The sequence below is a fragment of the Maylandia zebra genome, linkage group LG5 (genome assembly GCF_041146795.1).
Source record: "Maylandia zebra isolate NMK-2024a linkage group LG5, Mzebra_GT3a, whole genome shotgun sequence".
Lineage (NCBI taxonomy): Eukaryota > Metazoa > Chordata > Actinopteri > Cichliformes > Cichlidae > Maylandia > Maylandia zebra.
Window position 1 is genome coordinate 3258968 of NC_135171.1, and position 22546 is coordinate 3281513.

The window sequence follows — 22546 nt, forward strand, 5'->3', positions numbered from 1 at the left end:
TGCTCTTTCCACGGTGCCGGCGTGTAGCAATCCCTGCTGTCAGCAAGGGGGCGGATGCTCCGGGGGAGGCAGGTGGAGGCGTGGAAGGTGCCGCTGGCGTGTCCGTAGCCAGGGCGTGAACGTCGAAAGTGCGGCTAGCCAGGAGAATGCGATCCGCTTCTTCAGCCAGGGAGCGATAATCCTTCGCAGGCAGAAGCGGAGAGTTTGCGAGGACAGCTCTCACGGCGGCCGGTAGTTGGCGGAGGAAGAGGTGCACGAAGAGGAAACCACCGTGATCCGGCCCGAGCAACGATAGCATGTTCTCCATGAGCTCGAGCGCGGTACCGCCACCCAAGCCTGACAGGTTGAGGAGCTTTTCGGCTCGTTCGGCGTCGGAGAGGGCATAGCGCCGAAGAAGCAGCTCTTTGAAGGCGGCGTATTTCCCTTGGGTGGGTGGGTCCCGGAGGAGCGCCATCGCGCGACGGGTGGCCAGCGGGTCGAGCGAGGCCACCACATGGTGATACTTCGTGTCGTCAGCCGAGATGCCGCGAAGGGCGAACTGAGCTTCCACGTGTACAAACCATGACGGGGGGCCAAAAGTCCGGCAGTTTCAGCGCCACAGCGAACGTAGCTGCAACAGGAGGCGGAGGTCCGGCGGCCGCTGATGCATCCATAGCCGAGTCTGCGTTATCTACGGCCCGTTGCATGCTTAAGTCAGGGGTCACCAATGTGGAGGTAAGCATCAACGACACAGAGCTCTCAGTTCTCACTCCTTTATTCGTCTCCAACATCAACTGCACATATCGCGCCACAAAACACAGGAACACACTTTCTATACACTGGGTGTGAGTGAAGCCCTCTAGTGGTCCACCACAATTTGACCTTAGAACTGAAGAAGCTTCTCGGATGAGAGGTGAAACGTCTTCAAGTAACTTAAAGAAGTCCAGACGCTTTTCTTTGCAAGCTCCTTTGACTTCTTCTGCAAATGTTAATAAACGGCTGTGCTCCCTGGCTAGCTCACGGGAAGCAAGACCAAACGATACCTCTGTCTCCTCCTTGTCTGAGCTCGCCACATTGGTGTCAGAAGTGGGATAGCTCACCCTCGCCGTAATGGAGAGAGACATTCAGAGGCCGGTGCTCACCTCGCAACCTAACCAGCAGGTGCCCCCCCCCCCCCCCAAACTACCCCCAAATCAGAGCCGCAGACTGCGACGGGGAGGGGGAGGTCACTGAGATGTCCCAGCTGCAACCCTCAGTGCCCCGGAGGCGTCCTCGTCGACTGACCGACCGCAGCTACCAGTGCGATGAGCCTGGCCACGTGGCGCATGACTGCCCAGCACCAGCTCCAAAGACCAGAACTACGCAGCCTCAGGGAAATGAGGAGGGAGCGGTGTAGCGAGGGGACCACCGCTCCAGCTTCCTGCCCCCCTCCAAGGACGATGCACAGTGGTGGGCCGAGTCGGGCACCTCAAGGGACTCTACCTGAGCTGCTGTGTTGAGGGCCAGCCATGCCAGGCCCTGGTGGACACGGGGTCTACCATTTCCCTGATACGACCTGGCATGCTCCCTGAAACATCCGGGCCACTGGTGAAGGGTTGGTTGCCCACAGACACCCAGCTGATGACAGTGAAGGGGGAGAAAACTGTTATGCGGGGGAAGAAACCGTTGCGGATCCGAGTGAAGGATCTAGAGCTGGTGCACGACTTCTGGCTCGCCGACATTCAAGACCAGTGCATCATTGGCCTGGATCTGCTGAGCCGCTGGGGGGCCTGTGTCGACACCGCGAAGCTGGCTATCACTCTTGGCGCAGAGATTTTTCCTCTCCAGCGTGGCCAAAAGTAGGGAGCGGGGACCAGACGAGACAGGCGTCGAGCAGCTGCCGCTCAGCAGATTTCGAGTCGAGTGCCGCTACTGCCTGCGACAGGAGGAGCGGGCCCGGGAGGTGCTGGGGGTGGCTACTGCTCAGGCCACAGCCGGTGGAGGGGGGTGGCTCCCATTGACAAAGCAGCAGCTGAAGCGGGAGCAGCAGCAACATTGGTTCAGGTGGGGGCCTGGCTAGAGGCGGCGCAACGCCCCGCCTGGACGGGGGTGTTGGGAAAGGAGCCCGAGGTGAAGGCCTACTACTCCCAGCACAACAATCTGGAGACCCACGACGGCCTCCTGTACCGGAGATGGCGAGCCCCCGGTCAGGGCAGAGATCTCCTGCAGCTGTTGGTGCCTCGGTCGCTGCGGTCGCAGGTGCTTGAGCTGGTCCACGGCTCGGTGGAGGCAGGACACTATGGGAACGCCAAAACTCTCCACCGCCTCAGGGGACGGTTCTACTGGCCTGGCTGTCGACGGGATGTGGAACTTCATGTGCACTGCTGTGACACCTGCACAGCACAGAAGGGCCCAACTCAATGCTCCACTGCCCCCCTTCAGCAGTACCTGGTGGGGGCCCCAATGGAAAGAGTGGGAGTGGACGTCCAAGGGCCTTTCCCGTCACAGAGTCAGGGAACCGGTATGTGTTGGTGGCTATGGACTATTTCACGAAGTGGCCAGAGGCCTACGCGGTGCCGGACCAGAGCGCAACAACGACGGCCGAGAAGCTGGTGGAGGAGATGTTCACCCGTTTTGGGGTCCCGGCTGAGCTCCACAGTGACCAGGGGCGTAACTTCGAATCGAAGGTCTTCGGGGAGATCTGCCGGCGACTGGGGGTGGAGAAGACGAGAACCACACCGCTCCACCCACAAAGCGAAGAGTTGGTTGAGCGCTTCAACCACACGCTGGCCACCCAGCTCGCCATTCTCACCAGCTGCCACCAGCGGGATTGGGACCGACATGTGCCCCTGGTCCTTTGGTCGTATCGGACTGCGGTGCAGGAGTCCAGCCAGTGCACACCTGCTGCTCTGATGTTTGGACGGGAGCTCCGGATGCCTGTGGACCTGGTGTTCGGGTCCCCCCCCCCCGAGCCGGAGATTGATGGTGGGCCAGAGATGGACTACTACAGGAGGCTGAGGGAACGCTGCAGGTGGTTCGTGACTACACCCGCCAGGCCCAGGCCAGCGCCGGAGTACGACAGAAAAGAGCCTATGACACCAAGTGCCAAGGGGGGGTTTTCATGCCTGGCGACAAGGTTTGGGTGTACTGCCCGGTTCGCCAGAGAGGAGTGTCCCCCAAACTCTGCAGTCACTGGCAAGGGCCGGCGGAGGTCGTGGAGCAGCTAACAGACGTGGTGTACCGTATCCGCATGCCGGGCCCGGGACGCATCGTGGTGTTGCATCGGGACAGGCTCTCACCGTACCGACCGCTCGCTCCGGCAGACGCCGGGGCAGGGGATGATGGTGGCACCCCATGTTCTGACCCGAGTGACTTTTCCCCCGGCGGCCGTGACCAGCCGGTGCGCCAAAAGAAGGCACCTGGACATTTGCAGGACTTTGTGTGGGGTAATGGGGTCCTCGGGTACGACTGACCCCTTAGGTGGGGGCTATGTAGCGGGTCAGGGCTGTTTGGGGTTCTGTTTGTACAGTTCTGTTTGTTTATGTTGCCATAGTGACGGGTGACGCCCTCTCGCTGCGACGGTGTGTCCATCCGGGGTCAGAGGGCGCCCTGTGTGTTGTTGTTGAGTTCCCTCCCCAGACGCCTTAACGCCCACTCACATCCTGGGCCATCTGACCTCAGGAATTCGCATGATAAGGTGGGGCCAGGTTTCACAACGAGCTCATCCGAAACTATGGCTGATTGGGACCCACACCCAGTTTCACACCCTGGCTTAGGCGATTAGAGGATCATCAGGGGGTCCTTTTGTCCCTCTGTGGGGGGATACTCCCACTAGGGTTAAATCTGGGACTCCTGACCACTTGACCTTAGAACTGAAGAAGCTTCTCGGATGAGAGGTGAAACGTCTTCAAGCAACTTAAAGAAGTCCAGACGCTTTTCTTTGCAAGCTCCTTAGACTTCTGTGTGTACAGTTATCGCAAAATCTAAAATTATGGCTTTAGATGCCTTATGTAAGACTTATGACCTCGATAAACAAGACTTCTTCCAATACTTGCAATTTTGTGACTATATTGGCAAAAGAATAAACAGCTGTGTCCTTGGAGACTTCTCGATTGTTATCATCTTCATTGACGCTTATGACTCCGAGAGTAACAAAGCACTGATAAGTAAAGTGTACAAATGTATGATTAAGCTTAAAAGGACTCAACAATTTACATAAAACAGAAATGGGAAAGAGAAATGGACATTGAGATTACAGAAGATGGGTGGACAAGTATTTGGGTAACGCAGTTCACAACAACTAATTCCAACATGTGGCGGGAATTTTGTCATCTCTTGGCTCTTGACGGAGGCGGTCGCACTTTCTCCTGCTCCCTCTCCCTGCCGGATACTCGATGGCCGGTTGTATCGTGTGTCTGGCAACACTATCGATGGAAGACATTGAATAACATCTACCAATTCGGAACCATGATAACAGAGTTCTGGCCTATTGGAGCTGGCTCAGACCCGGCTTATTGAGGAACAAAAGCAGCTACAGCTGTTAAAAAACCCACAAGGCTGGCCAACATGATAGATGACGGGCAGGACTGTGTGTACTCAGACTGTGTTTTTTTGAATGCAATATGGATAAGATCTTGGAGAAGAACAACGGGAATTGAGAGACCTGGTGACTAGTGACGGACATTAGACCTACTGTAAAATTGGATGCAGTTTGTTTGCACTAACCAAAACCACTACCATCTTCATCTCATGTGGCCCCCCTGGCACCAGCTGGATGCTCAAGGCAAAAGCTGACGGGAATAACAATTCTCCCTTAGATAATAAGACTGTTGTGACTCTCTCCCTCCTCATTCAAGGTCACCCGCGTCGACCGAAGATTGTTGACTTTTGCCTAACCGGGTGAAGGGACACTTTCTCTCGGCTGAACATGGAACACACACACGCACACCTACACATGTACACTGACACAGACCTACACCCACCCCCCACCCCCTCCAAACACCTTTGAAGCTTATGTCTTCTATGTTGTGAGATGTGATGATTCATGTGCTATTTACTGAGGTTTTTTTCTGTTCTCAAACTGAGCTCCCTGTTGGAGTTCTTTTTTCTCCTTGTCTTTCCTCATGTAGTGCATTTTCCATTGATATACCTCTCTGACCTGTCTTCCCCATGTGATGTTGTGTAATGTATGTATGGTCGGAAGGGTAAGATGGAGTTGGCAAAAGGTCGGCAGCCTTAATCCAATTTCCTTCGGGGTCAACCTTCGGGATCAATAAAGTTTAATTGAATTGAATTGAATTATATGTTTTTTCATAGGACCTAAACAAAAGTCTAAATTCAGTGCTACACCTGTGCTGTGCTTGAGAAACTGTGGGGAGGTGTCAGAGTTCCTGGGTCTTTGACCCAGTGCTTTCAGTTTTGTCAGGTTTAGTTTATGTTGCCACATCAATGTTCTCACTTCCTGCTTTTCCTGTGTCAGCTCGTCTCTTGTGTCGTTAGTCAGATTATGTTCAGCTGTGTACTCACCGGTCTCTCATTATCATCCTTATCAGTCTGTGTATTTAAGTCCTCTGTTTCCACTTGTTCACTGTTGTGTCATTGATGTTATGTTGTCGTTTCTGCCTGCGTTCAGTTCAGCCAGCCATCCAGTCTTTCAGCCAGTCAGTCCTTTCGTTCCTGCCCTGTTCATCCACTCTTTGTAATAAACAATCTTCCGTTCTTCATTATCCACGAGTCCTGCGTTTGGGTCACTTCCTCGCCTCCACACAACACAAATCCTGACAGGAAGTCACGGCGAAGAAAATGGCTGGGATTTATCAACTGTGGTAGCATTCTTTAATGCATAGAACTTCCAGCAGCAGCAGCAGTCATTTTGCCATATCATTTTTTGATTGGTCGACATGGTGCCTTTTTCCACCAACATGAACGGGCTGTTTTTTTTTGTATTTTTATTTTTTGCTCATAAGCAGAGAGTGCTCGCCGCGCTGTCCTTAGACAGTAAACGTGACAAAACTATTGAAGAAAAAACACGTATATATTGTTTATCATGACTCTGGTTTTACGTGGACTATCAACACAATTTAAAAACTGGTATATATCACCTTGTTGCTTTGTCATCTTAAAGTGGTCATGTGATTGGCTTACCAAGACTACTTTATTCTTCCTCAGCCAAACAGCAGCACTCATGCGATTGGTTTGCCCCCTGAGCTCCAGGTGTTGTGCCAAAAAGTGATCATCTACCAGACAGTGATTGCTGCCCGCAGGAGCGTGCACAGCTGCTTAAAGCTGTAGCGCCCAGATTACTTACATAGACAGCTACTTCCATTCAACTGATATAAGGTGCGGTAGACTAAAGACAGCTTCAACCGTCTGTTTGTTGAAAAATAGTAACGCGACCGCACCGCATTTTCTTTCTTTCTTTCTTTCTTCCTTTCTTTCTTTCTAACGGTAACAGCGTTGTAACGATAGGAATAGCAATTAGTTAGATTACTCGTTACTAAAAAAATTAACGACGTTAGTAACGCTGTTACTTGTAACGCCGTTATTCCCATCACTGGATTCCACCCTCAAAGATATCATCGATTTGATGAAAGCTAATCTGCTGCTTTTTTCTGACTATCCTCGGCAAACATTGGTGATGACATCGTTGTGGAAGTTGATAAGGCAATAAAACAACACACCTATAGAGTGAATCCTACCAACCAACTGGTTTTAATGTAACAGTAAGTTGAATATCTAGTTAAACATGGGTTAGCTGTGCCCAGTAGCAGTGCATGGAGTTCGCCCTGTATTTTGGTGCCCAAACCAGATAACATCCCACGTTTCTGTACTGATTACAGAAAGGTTAATGCTACATACGTTACTAAGCTAGACCTCTCCGGAAAATTATAAAGGTATGATTAGATGATGTTCGTCAACTGTGAAAACCTGTTTTTGTCATCTGCCATAATAAACTACACACTCTTTGTTAAAGTCCACATTTGGGTCATCTCAAAAGAAAACCACACAGTCTGCCACTGCTGTTTGTCCTTGTGTTCCTGCTCCCAGGATAGCTAAGGCCCAGCCATTCCCTGCAACTGTATCAGTTTCTCGGGTGAGGGTGGCTAGGACGGCTTTGTCAACAAAGATATGTTTATTTACTTCACTGACCCCATTCTCAGATGGCCAAATCCCTACACTCTGAACATCTCTGTGGGACTGAAATGCGTTCTGTGGAGGAAACAAAGAAGTCCTTTAAAAATGTTGGTATATTTGGCTGATCCCAAATGCTCCTATGCCGTTCTGCTCCTCTCATCACCCAACTAAGTGACTCACTACTCGTATGAAATAAGAAGACCATATGGCTGCGAATCTGATGATACATTTACAAAAACATGAACATAGGTTTGACCTAGGCTGCAAACCAAGTCAAGGAAACAGTCCTCTTGCCTACCAAAAATCCCAATGTACAGACATTGAAGTATAATGACCTTACCAATGGTGGAGTGGAAATGAGTCCAGCCTCTTCCCAGGAGACTAGTTCCAGAAACAAGACTGTGTATTGATGTGGTCCTACCTTTATTTCCATGGTACCTCTCAACCTCACATAAAAGTTCTGGCTTCTTCCTTTACTAACATTAATGTTAATTATTGTCTGTGTGATTTTAAAAATACTATACCATACAGTAAAATGTCCCAGAGACATTCTGGGACTATTTAGTTTAACGTTGTAAAATGTTTTCATTCATTTATTTTGTGCACTGCACCGTTTTTGCATACATTGTGTTTTCTGTTCAAATAGTTCTGCTTTTTCAGTCTTATCGACCACTACTGCCATGTACTTTTTCAATAGTAATATTCCAAATAGAACGAAGTATTTTATTCTATTTGCATAGAACTTTTTATATTGTATATAGTATTTTATTCTAGTTTGTATAGTTATTCTATTCTACTGTTTTTTCCCCTTTTTTTCTTAATTTTTACTGCTCTTAACTTGTACTTTCTGCCATGACCAAAAGATTTCCCACATGTGGGATTAGGTTTATCTTGTCTTATGGCTCCAGTCTATAAATATAATAAATCAATACATTTTTCACATATGCATGGGAGCAATGAGCAGAATTGAAGAAGCGCTCAAACATGCAAGCACATGCGTTGCTTGAGTCTCATTGGTGCAGGCAAGCAGCAGGTTCAGCTGGCTGGGCTTAGATTCTTGCAACACTTAGTCACATGGGCTGATGATTATCTCACACAAATAGGCACACAGAGCAGGGATCTGTGTATTCTGTGATTGCACAAGCCCTTCCCCCTCCCTTTAGAGCTCTCGCCCTGTCGCTCCCTCCGTCTCTCTGCTTCCCTGCCCTTTTCTGTTGTCTCTATTTTTCTCTGTAGTGCACGCCTACACGTAAAGGCACACACTCAGCCAAAGCAAAATTGTCGGTGCGCAGCTACATTTGCGATTTAAGAGGTAGGAAAACACTGATTATTTTTCAAACTACTTCAATTTTCATGTGTTTTATTCTTTAGTCAGTGCTGGTACGCCCCTTCTACAGTACGCCTGTTTATCTCCACTGGATACCTTTGGGTATGTGTGAGGAAGAATGTCTGTGCCTTTGTCACTGCATATCACAGGCTTGTTCAGACCATTATGGACCTATATTGTGGGAAACTTTCAATGTGGAAGCTGAGGGGATTGCTGGGTGTCCTAGAAGAGCAGTTCTTATTCCAGTCATGTTTGGGCTAGACATTCCTGCTTCCTTTTATTGTTTCTTAATCCTGCCAATTTTTACTAACCCAAGCTGTAATTGCTATTTCTCTCACATATTTGTAGCACTACTCAAGTGTAATATTCTGGATATTTTTTTTACATTTTTAATTTTTTTATTCACAGATGACAAAGAGGATACAGTGTTAGGGAGTCTGCCCCTGCTCAGTTTCCAGATTGGAGGAGTAGAGCTTTCAGAAAACATCACCTGCAAATTTGCCTTTAAGGTCAGTAACTGAACATTACAAAAGGTTCATATATAATTGCTTGTTATGGAAGAAATACATTGTGTATTGAACAGCATAGATCTATTAAATGACTTTGGAATGTGCAATTGTTGCAATAAATGCATTGGTTCTTATATAATGCTTTTCCATCTTAGCAGTCAAAGCATTCGCTTCACTCTCCCATTCATACATCAGTATGTATTTTCTATGTAAGTGCTTATAGCTAGCTTTCACACTCCAACAGATCCATCCAAGAGCAACTTAGTTAGTAGGTTAGTATTCTGGTAATCGCCAATCTTCTGATTAGCAGATGACCTGCTCTACCTCCTGAGCTAAAGCCACTTCTGTAGTCTTTAGTCTGTAGCTTAGTGGAAAGCAAATATGACTTGGTTCTTCGTATTAGTGTACTTTGCCTTAACTTATACAACTGATTAATGAAGGTCTTTAGAAAGGTTCTCTTTAGCACAAGATGATTTTTATAATGAAATAGGCAGCTGTTATAATATCCCATATAGTGGGATGGTTGTTACCTGTTCTCCTGAGTGATAACAGTTCCTCACAGAACAGCTGTTTTAACCCCTGAGCTCCCTTGTGCAACAAAACGTCTCATTGAAAAAATTAGGATTTGCTAATGTTGGAACTTTGTTGTTGTTTTTTTGCCTTGGTGTAGTGAAGGATGTTGATTTGGTACTGGCTAATAAAAGTTTAATAGCCTTGGGCTGAGGCAACGTTTACATCATAGTGAAAGATTTATGTTTTATTTTCATTTAAAGAAAAGACCTGGGATTAGAACAATGGATTATTATTAAAATATATTCAGTTATTTTAAATGGTAAATGGACTGATTCTTATATAGCGCTTTTCTACTCTCCCGGAGTACTCAAAACGCTCTATACAACATGCCTCATTCACTTCTAAACACAAGTGCAAACTAATCTACATTCACATTTATTCACACTCCAATGAATGCATCGGAGGGCAACTTGGGGTTAGTATCTTGCCCAAGGATATTTGACATGTAGACTGGGGAAGCCAAGGATCGAACCACTGACCTTCTAATCAGTAGCTGATGTGCTCTACCACTTGAGCCACCACACCCCATTTTAGTCTTTAGTACATTATATTTGCCTTTTATTTTCAGCTTTTACTGCAATCACTGTTTTCTTTTTCACTTTTCAGTAGATCTAGGCTTTTCTGTCACTCTCTCTTCACTAGTGCAAACTCTGGCTCAAAGTCCAGTTTATGTACCCAGTGTGTACACACACACAAACAAAAGCCCAAGTAGGTTGTTTACTGAGTGGAGACAGACTGCTTTTTTCCCCCCTAAAGAACATGAACTGAAAAACCCTTTTTTTATTCAGTGTTGTTACAGTACTTAGTACTCTTGTCTCTTTTCCTCATAACTAAGGTATTTGGTTTTGGGTGTACAGAGACCATACAGTTACATAATAGCAGGTCCATCAGTGAGTGGTGTACTCGACCAGCTAAGTCAAACTGTGTTTTTTATGTCTTGTTAATCCTGTTGCAAAGTGTTAAAACGTTAAAACGAACACAGATAATTGCAACTCTTGTTTTCACATTTACAGAAGCATGCGGGAGGTCATTGCTGACCATTTTCAGTGTAGCAAGATTTTTTTCCTTGCTAATAACAAAAATAGATTGGTGAATATGTAATAAAATCTTTCTGTTAAGTTCAGAAAAGCGGTCATTTTGAAACCATGAACATGCACACCAAAATTTCAGGTCCTTCAGTTCATCTATCCATCCATCCATCTTCATCCGCTTTATCCGAGGCCGGGTCGCGGGGGCAGCAGCCTAAGTTCATTGTGTAATTTTTATGATATAGCTGCATCTGGCTGGGTATGTGTTTATGTATGAGACAGATAATCAAGGCATTTCAGTTTTTTATCAGCATGGTTCAAATATCAGCTCAACTAGCAAGCTATTGAAACCGGTTTTATCAGCAGATTTACCACCTTCCTGTACAGTGGTGTGGGTTAACCTAGGGTACATTTAAGGGTTTCAGTAAAGTTGACAAATGTGCAACTAAAAGTTATGTTTCACCTTAGTGTTCAAGCCAAACCAAAATTATTATATTTTAATAGAAATATTTAATCAAATGTCAAAGCACTTTATACAACTTGCCTCATTCAGCCAAGCACTTCTTTCTACTGAAGTGCTTTCTTTCTAATATTCATACATCAGAGGGTAACTTGGTATTAGTATTTTGTCCATGGATATTTGACATGCAGACTGGAGCAGCCATGGATCAAAACCACCAGCCTTTCAATTAGGAAAGGATCTGCGCTACTATCTGAGTTACAGCCACCTGAGAAGAACTCAAGGTTCTATATCATGTCAATTTCTCCTTTATGGCAAATAAGGCTGGCTTGTCAGATTTATTCACAATATCAGCTATTGTGCTAGATTTATCTGAAAGTCTTATGCTGTGGGACTGCATATGACTGACACTTTCTTTTTACTATTCTTAAAGTTAAAATAAGGATGCAGAAATAGGATTGGGTTTTAAAAAACGATTTTCCCAAGTCAAATTAATTTTATCTTAAATAAAGCAATATCGAGTCATTAAATCTCAAATCGATTTTTTTAAATGTAAATGGACTTTGCCAGAAATGCCAGAATCTCAGGTTAAAGCTCACAAAACTATTTTAATGACCACTAAACAGCTAAAACAGTAAATGAGAGCAGTTACACGGATTCAGCACAAAGATGTAAACACAGAGCATTGTTCACCTGATGGCACATACGCAGGCATGCCATCTGAGCTGAAAGCCAACATCTAACAGATTCTAAAGATGCAGGTTTCATCCCCAAAGTTCACTGAATCAGCAGCAAAAGAAGATCCAAATTATGCTTCACGTTTGATAAAAATTGTCATGAATTCCCTCCACCACAATAAAAATCACACTTCCTGCACAGCTCTCTCTCTCTCTCTCTCTCTCTCTCTCTCTCTTTCTCTCTCAGTGTACTCTGCGCATCTGCATGCATCTATCCATCCACCCATTTTCTTACATTTATCTGAGTCACAGGGGCAGTTGTCACAGCAAGGATACCCAGATCTCTCTCTTGCCACCTCCTCCACCTTATCTGGGGAAACATGAGGTGTTCCTGGGCCAGCTGATTTGTCCAGTGTAGTGGGTCTGCCCCAAGGCCTCCTCCCAATGGCACATGCCTCAAACACCTCACCTTGTCAGATGCCCAAATCACTGAACCACTTTGGCCCCAGTCCATCTGACAATCTCATGCCTCATGAGCAAGACTCTGATATACTTAAACTCCTCCACTGGGGCAGTCACTTCTCCCTGACCTGAAGTAGAGACTCCACCCTTTTCTGGCTGAGGACCATAGCTTCCGACTTGGATGTTCTCATTCTTATATCTGCTGTTTCACACTCAGCTAAGAACCACTCCAGTGTGAGCTAAAGGCCACTGCCTGATAAGGCCAACAGAACCATGCAGAATAATCTGAAAAAATAAGAGATGCAATTCTATGGCCACTAAAATGGTAGCCTTTTGCCACCTGGCTATGAGTAGAAATTCTATCCATAAAAACACAGAGCAAAATTGGTCACAAAGGGAAGAAAAGAATTCAACTTTATTGTCATTGCACATGCACAGGTACAGGGCAACGAAATGCAGTTTGCATCCATCCAGAAGTGCTTTAGCCCAGGCAGAGTCCAACCCGCACTGGGAATGAGTCTGATTTTCTAGTTCAAAGGTGGGGCCCAGTAACCCTACTCCAGAATACACTTGCTTTTTTCTCTCACAAAGGGGTTGACTGAATTACTCTTTGTCTAGCCACTCTTCCAGGACCAGTTTGCTTTGGGAGACCCTGTCAGGGGGCAACTGTGATGAATGTACAGTAAATGTCCTGGTGGTGCGGGACCCAAATGCAGGACTTAAACGAAACAGGATAAACTCAAAGAAGCAGCTATATTGCTGTGAAAAAATCCAAATGAAACATAGAAGTGAAATAAAAACTAAATCTGAAAAATAGAACTTAGACTAGGAACAAACTCAGAAATAACCTGGAGGACAGGAAACATACACAGGAACATGGGATGATGTGTCAACAGGCAAATGAAAACAAGACTAAATATACAGAGGATAACAAGGGAATGAGAAACAGGAGGGAAACACAGCTGGAGCTAATCTGTCATAACAAGACAGAGAGGAAGCAAAAATGAGTAAACTAAAAATAGGGCAAGGGACTATCAAAGTAAAATAGGAAACATGAGTCACACACTGAGACACAGGACTTGATACTAGGACCAGGGAAGAATAAGATCAGATAAACCTTTATTAGTCCCACACGTGGGAAATTTTTTTGATCACAGCAGAAATGTTAAGAGCAGTAAAAATTAAGAAAAAAAGAAAAAAACCGAGTAGAATAAGATAAGATAGAATAACATGCTATACAAAAAGAATAAAATACTTTGCTCTATTGGGAAAATTGCACTTGGTACTGTTGCACATTAGGGAGACAGGGTGAAAGTTATCATTGTGTTTTGGATGTGCGTGTGGGTCTGTCTGCCGCAGCCTGCCACTGAAGGAGCTGCTCAGTGCTGTCACAGTCTCCTGCATGGGGTGGGAGATGTTGTCCAACAGGGATGACAGCTTAGCCACCATTCTCCTGTCACTCAACACCTCCACTGGGTCCAGAGGGCAGAACAGAGCTGGCCCTGTGGATCAGCCTGTTCAGTCTCTTCATGTCCCCAGCAGAGATGCTGCCGCCTCAGCAGACCACACCGTAAAAGATGGCTGAGGCCACCACAGAGTCATAGAAGGTCTTCAGGAGTGGGCCCTTCACGCCAAAAGACCTGAGTCTCCACAGCAGGTACAGCCTGCTCTGCCCTGTCCTGTAGAGGGCGTCTGAGTTATGAGTCAGTCCAGTTTATTGTTCAGATGAACACCAAGGTACCTGTAGCTGTCCACAGTCTCAATGTCCATACCTTGGATGTTCAGTGGTTGCAGTGGAGAATGCTTGTGCCTGCGGAAGTCTACCATCAACTCCTTGGTTTTACTGGCGTTGATCTGGAGGTAGTTCAGCTGGCACCAGTCCACAAAGTCTTGTGTCAGTTCTCTGTACTCCTTGTCGTCCCCTATCAGTGATGAGGCCAACTATTGCAGAGTCATCAGAGAACTTCTGCAGGAAGCACTGGGTGGAGTTGTGGGAGAAGTCTGCAGTGTAGATGGTGAAGAGGAACGGAGCCAGAACCGTTCCCTGTGGGGCCCCCGTACTGCAGACGACCCTGTCCGACACACAGCCCTGAGTTCTCACATACCCCCTTGAGGTCCACACCAAGAAAAAAACGCAATGGAAAATTTTTTTGTTTGCATTTCTTAATGACTTGGGTGAATAATAACCACAATCAATATTTTTTTTCAAAATAAAAAAATTTAAATTAGTTTTCAAATTATTGATCTCTACCAAATGGTTGAGATTTCACTTAATGGTAAAAGTATGAAATGAAATAATGCAAATACAAGTACAGTAGATAATACAGTTGAAAAAATCTAATAAAGGGCCAAATTATAATTAAATTACTGACAAAAACTATCCAGGGCATTTGATACAGTTTATTTCTAGTAGCATGCCAGTGAATATTGCTGTATTCATTTCATCAAAGGAAAGTATTATATCAAACAACAAAATACATATTTTTGTAATCTGCAAACGTGAAAAATGTGCAATAGCACAAAATACTCACATTCAGGCCACTTCTAAATGAATGCTACTATGCAAAATCATTTTTTTTTTTATAAAAATAAAATAAAAACAGTGCAAATCGAGCACATCTGCTTGTGGTTTTGGTCGTTGGGGTTTTAGGGTGTAGCATTTATTCTGTGGTCTTGAAGAGCTGGATCATGGTTGTCTAACTCTAGATGCTGGCTTGTTAACTTGGTTCAGACACAGCCAGGTGGAAACCTTTTGAGAGTTGCGGTTTCTGATCCAGTAGAGCACAGTCCCTCTTGTAGACCAGGTATTCAAGTTAAGGATGTATCCGAACCGTGGAATTTGCCATCTCCTTAACTTGTTAATTATATCTTATTCTGTGACTTAACTTTCTGTTCATTTTAATCTTTTTGTACAGCGCTTTGTGACGGCCTGTCCATGAAAAGCACTTAATAAAATAAACTTTACTTACTTACTTACTATAACTTACTATAACTATAACTTGTCTTATACAGGTGTAATAGCATATCAGAAAGCTTAATTCCCCCCATATGTTAATTATATACAGGGATGAGTGATGGGCATGGGATGGTGATCTTTGCATTGGTCTCTTTGCTCTACCGTTTGACCGATGAAAAAACCATGAACCCACAGGCATTGTTTAGGAGGTTGACACATTTGGTGTCAAACCATTATATTGCAATCAGACCTTCATTAGAGCCTGTAGGTTCTGAGCTGAGGTTCTTTAATGGGTTTGCATAGTGTTTTTTGGTTTTTTTTACAACTTTGGCCCCTTAGAGATAGCTTCTGTTTGTTTTTCACTGAGGGGAACATTGAAGAATGTAGACCCCCCTTGATACAGCAGCATGTCGTGGATGATGCCAGATAAACTTGCTTGGCAGAACAATTTAAAGCCCCACTCATCTGGTTTGTTTGCAATATAGTGGTGGAGAGTGCCAGCCCTTGTGGCTTCATATGAAACCATGACCTCAAACACACTGTGGTTGAAGGTGGATGGTATCATTAGTATCATGCCACAGAACCATGCGATTTTTAGCCATATAATTGTTTATAGTCCATATAGCACTTGTTAAACATGAAATAAAATTTTTGACAACTTAGTAATATTAATTTACCAGCTACTGTAATTTGGTTAAAAGGAAATCAGTTTTGATATTTCTGATTTCCACATGTTATTCTTGATTTTTACAATAATTGTTAATATTAACTCAGAAAGTTACAAAAATGACTTACTGAGGAAATTCACCATATTCTTGCTGTGCAAACACTTAATGTGATTTATCAATAGCAACGGATAAACACAATGGGTCTAGTGGTCTGAATTTATGTCAAAAAATCAATTTAAATAACATTTAGGTTATATCAGCAGTAGCACCATAAAGTGACAAATCAACCGTTTGGTTGACCACCTTTTAAAAAAATTATTAAACATTTATTTTCACTTTTTTAATGGTGTCAAGTGACATACATCTGTTTAGTAAGTCATCTAACACTATCATATATCAAAAGATTATATCATCCTACCTTAGTTTCATCAAAAACACTCAAAATATGTTGGATGGGTTTTTGTTTCTGACTTCCTGGTTGGGAGAGGTATAAGAAGAGCCAACAGTTTAACAGTTTCCATTCACAGTGCCTTCTGGTGGATTTATTTATTTTTTTTTGGCATTACAGATGTAAAACTATTGGTAGAAAAGACTCAATAAGGAAGGTCAATTTCAGTGAAAGCCTCAGTTAGATATAGGGCCTGAAAATGTGCTCTACCATATCGTTGAGCAGAACGCTAAAGGGATACTGTGGTCGGTCACTGAGGTAGTCCAGTATCCATGTTGTAAGGTGATGGTCCACTCCTGAGTTCTCCAGCTTGTCCTTCGGGACCATGGGCAGAATGCTGTTAAAAGCACTGGAGAAATCAAAGAACATGATTCTCACAGTGCTCCCAGCGGGCTCTAAGTGAGAGAGGGAACAATGTAGGTGATGAATGAAAGCATCATCCACTCCAGTGCCAGGCTGGAAAGCGAACTGAAGTGGGTCCAGTGATGAGCTCACCAGGGCCAGAAGCTGTAACAGGACCAGCTGCTTCAGGGTCTTCAAGAGGTGAAATGTCAGAGCCACCGGCCTGTAGCTGTTGAGGTCCTTGGGGCGTGAGGTCTTTGGCACTGGTACAACACAGGAGGTTTTCCAGAGCCGTGGGACTCTCCCCAGCCTCAGCCTCCGGTTGAAGAGGTGCTCCATCACCCCACACAGTTGTCTGCGCAGGACCTGAGGACCCTTGAGCTGATGCCATCTGGACCCGCTGCCTTCTTGGCTTTAATCCTCCTCAGTTCCCTCCTAACCTGGGTAGTTGAGAGAGACAGGCAGGAACCTTGTGCAGGATGTGTACTGGGTGCTGTGGTTGGGGATGGGGATGGGGAGTAGTGACCGTGGTGAGTGGAGAAGGTGTGAAGTGGCTGAGGTTTCAGAGGTGGAACAGCAGCAGTGGGGGTGGGTGAGTCTGCAGCCGATGTTGGAGACTGCATCCTGGATGAATCAAACCTGTTAAAGAAAAGAGTCAGTTCATTTGTCCGCCTCACATCCCCCACAGGCAGAGAGTTTTGATCTTTGTGGCCCGAGATGGTTCTAAGACCTCTCCAGACTTTACTGACATTATTCTGCTGAAGCTGGTTCTCCATCTTCAACAGACTTAAGAACATAGCTGACTGGGGAAAACGAAAGAAAACACAGAAAACAGATACTGGAGATAAACGAACATGAAGACAAGCGAGACTAGATATGAAACGTAGGATACAGGGGAAGCACAGTAACAGAAACGTAGGGATTAGAATCTATCAATATAATCTGAGCAGAATAATTAAACAACTAGAAATCCAAATGATTAAAGTAGAAACCTAAACAATACCAGTAAAAGCCTAAGGAACAGAAACACTGGATCATAGACCCAGTACCATGACAGTAAAGGACTGTGTTGGACTGGTCCACAGTGGCTGTGGTGTTCATAGTCAGTGTGAGGTTATATCAAGTGTCGCTCAGATGTATTCAAATTTAAACTGAACATGCTTAGATTTATTCACAGAATTCAATACTGTTTATTCTGCCTAGTAAAAACACAGTATAAACAGTATATTGTAAGTGTAGGGAATGGAATTGAGCTAAGCTGCTTTTATCTTATTGAATTCAGTTCCACTAAGAGCAGTAAACCTTTATGTAGTTTCATGATCACAGTTGATCCATTGATCATAGGCTGTGAACAAAAGAAAATCCATTTGAACTCACAAAAGAAATTATTTTTATTTGTGATCATTTCACCATACTGAGTCACTACAACCAAACTGAAGATTTTCCCTCCCACTAAAACCACTTTATTACCCTGACATATTAAGTTTCCTGTTCAGGTGTGGGGGCAAAGTAAAAAGAAAAGTTTGTATTCCCATGGACTAATTAGGGATGGGTATCGAAACCCGGTTCTTGTTGACAACCGGTTCCCACTGTTTCAATTCCTTGGAATCGTTTGCCATTTTTGCAAAGGATTCCCTTATCGATTCCAGTCGCCCCGAATGACGTCACCACGTTGTGGCGCTTCATTTACCCGGCAGGAAACACGGCGCCTAAGCGGCTCAAACGCTCAAAAGTTTGGTTATACTTTACGAGAACGGATGACAACAGGGCAACTTGCAATACTTGCAAAGTAGATATTTCATTTAAGGGAGGAAACACTACGAATATCAAAAGCATTTGCTCACAAAACACGCGATGACCTTAAATGAATGTCGTGTTTTTAATTCTGCTCCGGACTCGTGAATCTCAACCGAGCAGCAGCGGTAACGTTTGCACGTCCTCTCGTGTTAATGCGGCAGGTAAATAATCAACTAACAGTGCATATTATGTTAGCGCGATCTGCCTTCTTACAAAACCTGCTATTACTGTGCGTTGCATTTAGGTGACCATGATGAGACAGACAGAGTCCGGCTGGCTCAGATGCTGGCAGTTCTCGCTGCAGTCTACCTGGTAGCGTCTCCTTTCAGGCCAGGATAGACGAATGTCACCGAGCAGTGACTAAGTTTGTGGTCAAAGGCTTGCACCCATTTGCTACAGCAGATGCTCCCGATTTCACTTTGGTAAGTGAATGTGTTTAATTGTAGGCAGGACATTACTGTATATTCTTGTGTAATTGCTACAGAATAATTTATGTTACACTTTGTTATTGCTACAGGAGAATATTTATTTTATTATTTTACATTTACATTTTTTTTCCTGGGGACCCTGTGACACCCCATTGAAGAGCCGTAGGCTGGATCTCTTAAGATCTCACTGTTGGGCTTGTAAGGCCATGTTACTCTTAAATTTCTATCTTGTTCAAAGAGAAGATATAAAACAAAGTTCTAAGCTAATCGACTTTAGTGTTCTCCTTTTTTAAAAATAAGAATCCATAAGAGAATCGATAAAGAATCGAATCGTTAAACAGAATCGAAAATGGAATCGGAATCATTAAAATCTTATCAATACCCATCCCTAGGACTAATACAGCATTAGGTTTATTTAGCTGTAGTTTTACTTTTACTGGAGTCTTTTTTCACGCAAGTATCTATGCTTCATCTTAAGTAAATAATTTCTGTACTTTTGGTACCCCTATCTTTAGGATTTGACAAAATAACTGTATCTAATATTCAATTCCTTTTCATGTAACATGAGTACACTTTCTGTTTCCGAATATTAGCTCTATTGCTACCCTGTCCAATATTCTCCTGCCCTTCTGATTTGTGGTGAAGTGCTACTATACTAGTATTAGTAATTGTAGTCAGAAGAGATTTGTATATTTCTTGTGAGCATTAGCTTACTTTGTCTCACTCTTGTCAATATATAAATTCCTACGCTCTTTCATAGTACAAGGGGTGGCTGTAGAGCAGGTCATCTACTGATCAGAAGGTTGGTGGTTCAATTCCTGGCTTCTCCTAGTCTGCATGCCAAACATCCTTGGGCAAGATACTAACCCCAAATTGCTCCCCGATGCATCCGTCGGAGTATGAATGTGTGTGTGAATGTCAGTTAGAAAGCACTTAGAAAATGTGCTGGTGTGAATGGGTGAAAGCACAAGTTGTGTAAAGTGCTTTGAGTGTTCAGAAGAGTAGAAAAGCACTATATAGAAACTAGTCCATTTACCATTTATCATATTCCAGGAGCCTGCGTTTCATTTCAGCTGTGTTGTTGTGTATTGTAGACTATACTATTTTTACTGTTTATCATGCTACTGTAACAGAAAAATGTCCCTTGTTGGATCAGTAAAATATTTATTTAATGTGGATAGCATTCATTTGAATAACACTGACTACAATGAAAATTTAGCTGTAACCACAAAAAAGAAAGTTATTTTACTGCTTTTATAGGAGCTCAAACCCAACCCAAGGACGTACCAGGCTTAGAGCTGCACTGTGGTTTTAGTGTTTTTCAGAGTGTTCAGTGGTTAGGAATTTTTTTTTCTGTTTATTGAGCTTCATTTATGCAAGTAATGTACTTAGGTCAAAGGTGAAGGGCACAGAAATATTTTATAGATGCATTAACATTTTGTTATATAAAATACAAAAACAATTGCATCCATAAGTATTTGACCTGATTTTGCCTCTTATTAAAAAGTGCTGAAGTTTAATTACATTTTTTGTTTAATTCAGGTTCTTTTTTTTTCTACTTTTGAAGAGGTTTTATGTAGTGTGCTATTGTCTGCTTCATCTCTAGTTCACTGAAGCATATTATTGCCACCTTAGTATTTTCTTTATTGGCTTTGTTTTTCCTTTGTTTCTTCTCTATTTGTTCTTCCTTTCTTCCGTCTTTAATTGTTTCTCATCTTTTGTTTATTTTTCAGTCTTAAGTTTCCAGTGAGGAAACGTGAAACTGGAAACCTTACTATGTTTTTGCTCTATTGTCATTCCATTTCTTATATTATCTTTTTAGCCTTTTCTTTTTTAATTTATTTAATTTTTTTCTGCTTCCCAATCTAATGCCTTTGCCTAAATGCATTTTCATTTTGTGTTAGTTTTGGTATTAAGTATAATAGCAAATAGTATACAGTAGATTTAAAAAGTATATTTGTATAATTGTAAGTAATACGTTCATGATTTAAGAAAGGAGCAAAGAATGGAGGGATCAGTAACTTGTTCTCCTTCTTTCATTTTCTGCTCTAGAAAGAAAGAAAGGACAACAAAGAAGGGTTATACATACACGTACATGCACACACATGCTCTGCCCCAACCTCTGTTGCTAGGTTACTGCTGCGTCTTAATATTCAGCCATTTCACACAGTTGCATCACCCTCTGTGAGTGCTGGAGGTGGAGTCTCATGATGTTCCACCGTGGAAGGAAATGACTCTTGTTTATGAGTGACATCATGTCCTCTATCCACATTAGAGGACATCTTCTCTACACACACACACACACACACACACACACACTGCCCCAAGTGGAGCAGTCCACATATCTCGAGTCTTGTTCCTGAGTGAGGGGAGAGTGAACGGTGAGATTAGCAGACCGAATGGGGCACCATTTGCATCTGTTGTGGTGAAGAGAGAGCTGAGCATTAAAGCAAAGCTGTCGATTTACCAGTCACACATTGTGTTTTCAGAGGCAGTATGCTTTAAAATTAGAACCGCAAATGAAAAGGAGTTATGAAAAATGTGTCCAAACTAAATCTACATCCCAGAATTTAAATCGGACTGACAGATATGAGTTTCTTGAAATATGAAGAATTACCTGTGTAGCCAAAATGGATTGATTATGTCATTATTTGAAATAACTACAGTACTAGATAAAGCAATTATTAATATTTGGTAGATATTTAAAGCATTGTGATCCATAGTGCACAGTGTGTTGAAGCTAGAGTATAGTGCAGCATTTTATAAAGAGCAGTGACTGGTGGCTTTTGTCACAGCTAATCTTTTCCTCCCCTCTGTGTTTTTTTCCTCCCACTTTCATCTACACACATGAGGGCTTTGTCTTTTTGTTTTATTTGGAAACGCAGTTGGTAACAACATTAATATCCCAAAAGTTGTTTCTGTTCATCTGGACGTAGCGTTTTCAGTGGGAGAAACATTTTGTCACTCATCCAAGTGACTGCAGGTTTCCAAAATTATAAACAGTACATTTGCATAATGACTGAAACCAGCCCACTGAATGATTCATGGTCTGGTAGGTCAGTTCTTGATCATTATTATGCAAATTGGCATGACCATTGATCAACAACAACTGATCAATGGCCATGAGTACCATTCGCAGAGAGTTGGGGAATGGGTGCAAACACAGCATTGTAAGATAGTGAACAATACAGCATTAATATTTTATGTCTTACTCTGATTTAGAACTTCCCTGCCTGCAAGGAATGCACTATTATCTCTGTTGCACTGAACTGCGTGCCATTTTTTCAGTTATTGTGTGTGAATGTGTGTATGAATGGGTGGATGACTGGATATGCAAAGCGCTTTGGGGTCCTTAGGGACTAATAAAGCGCTATATAAATACAGGCCATTTACCATTTATTATCTGTATGTCATCTCTATTCTTCATCCTGGTTTAGTTCATAAAGTTTCACTTTCACCTCAAGAGAACATGTAAGGATTCTGGCATGCTACTTAGCAAAGCTAATCAGAAACTATACCCAGGATAATACTGAGCTATTAGCACTTTGGACTAGTTTGCATTCTAATTTTATTATTAAACAAAACCACACTCTGGGAATATGATGGCACCACTCACCCACGAGCGTTTCAGAATAAAAAAGAAAAAAAAAACCTTTATTTTATTTTATAATTTTTATAAAGCCAGCTACCAATACTAATGCGCTTTTATTATTAAATATATTATTACATTTATAGAAAAATAATAAGTGTCAAAATTACTGCCTGCAGGATAGTAGTTT

The 22546-nt window shown here is 43.4% G+C and overlaps 1 protein-coding gene across 1 annotated transcript in view; it reads left to right on the forward strand.

Moving 5' to 3' along the window:
- Positions 1-3208: 3208 nt before the first annotated feature.
- Positions 3209-22546, forward strand: part of plekha6 (pleckstrin homology domain containing, family A member 6) — a 73833-nt gene continuing 54495 nt past the window's right edge. The window contains exons 1-3 of the mRNA XM_076884422.1: positions 3209-3289; positions 8329-8404; positions 8828-8928. Coding sequence (XP_076740537.1) covers positions 3209-3289; positions 8329-8404; positions 8828-8928 — 258 coding nt within the window. The remainder of the gene's footprint in view (positions 3290-8328; positions 8405-8827; positions 8929-22546) is intronic.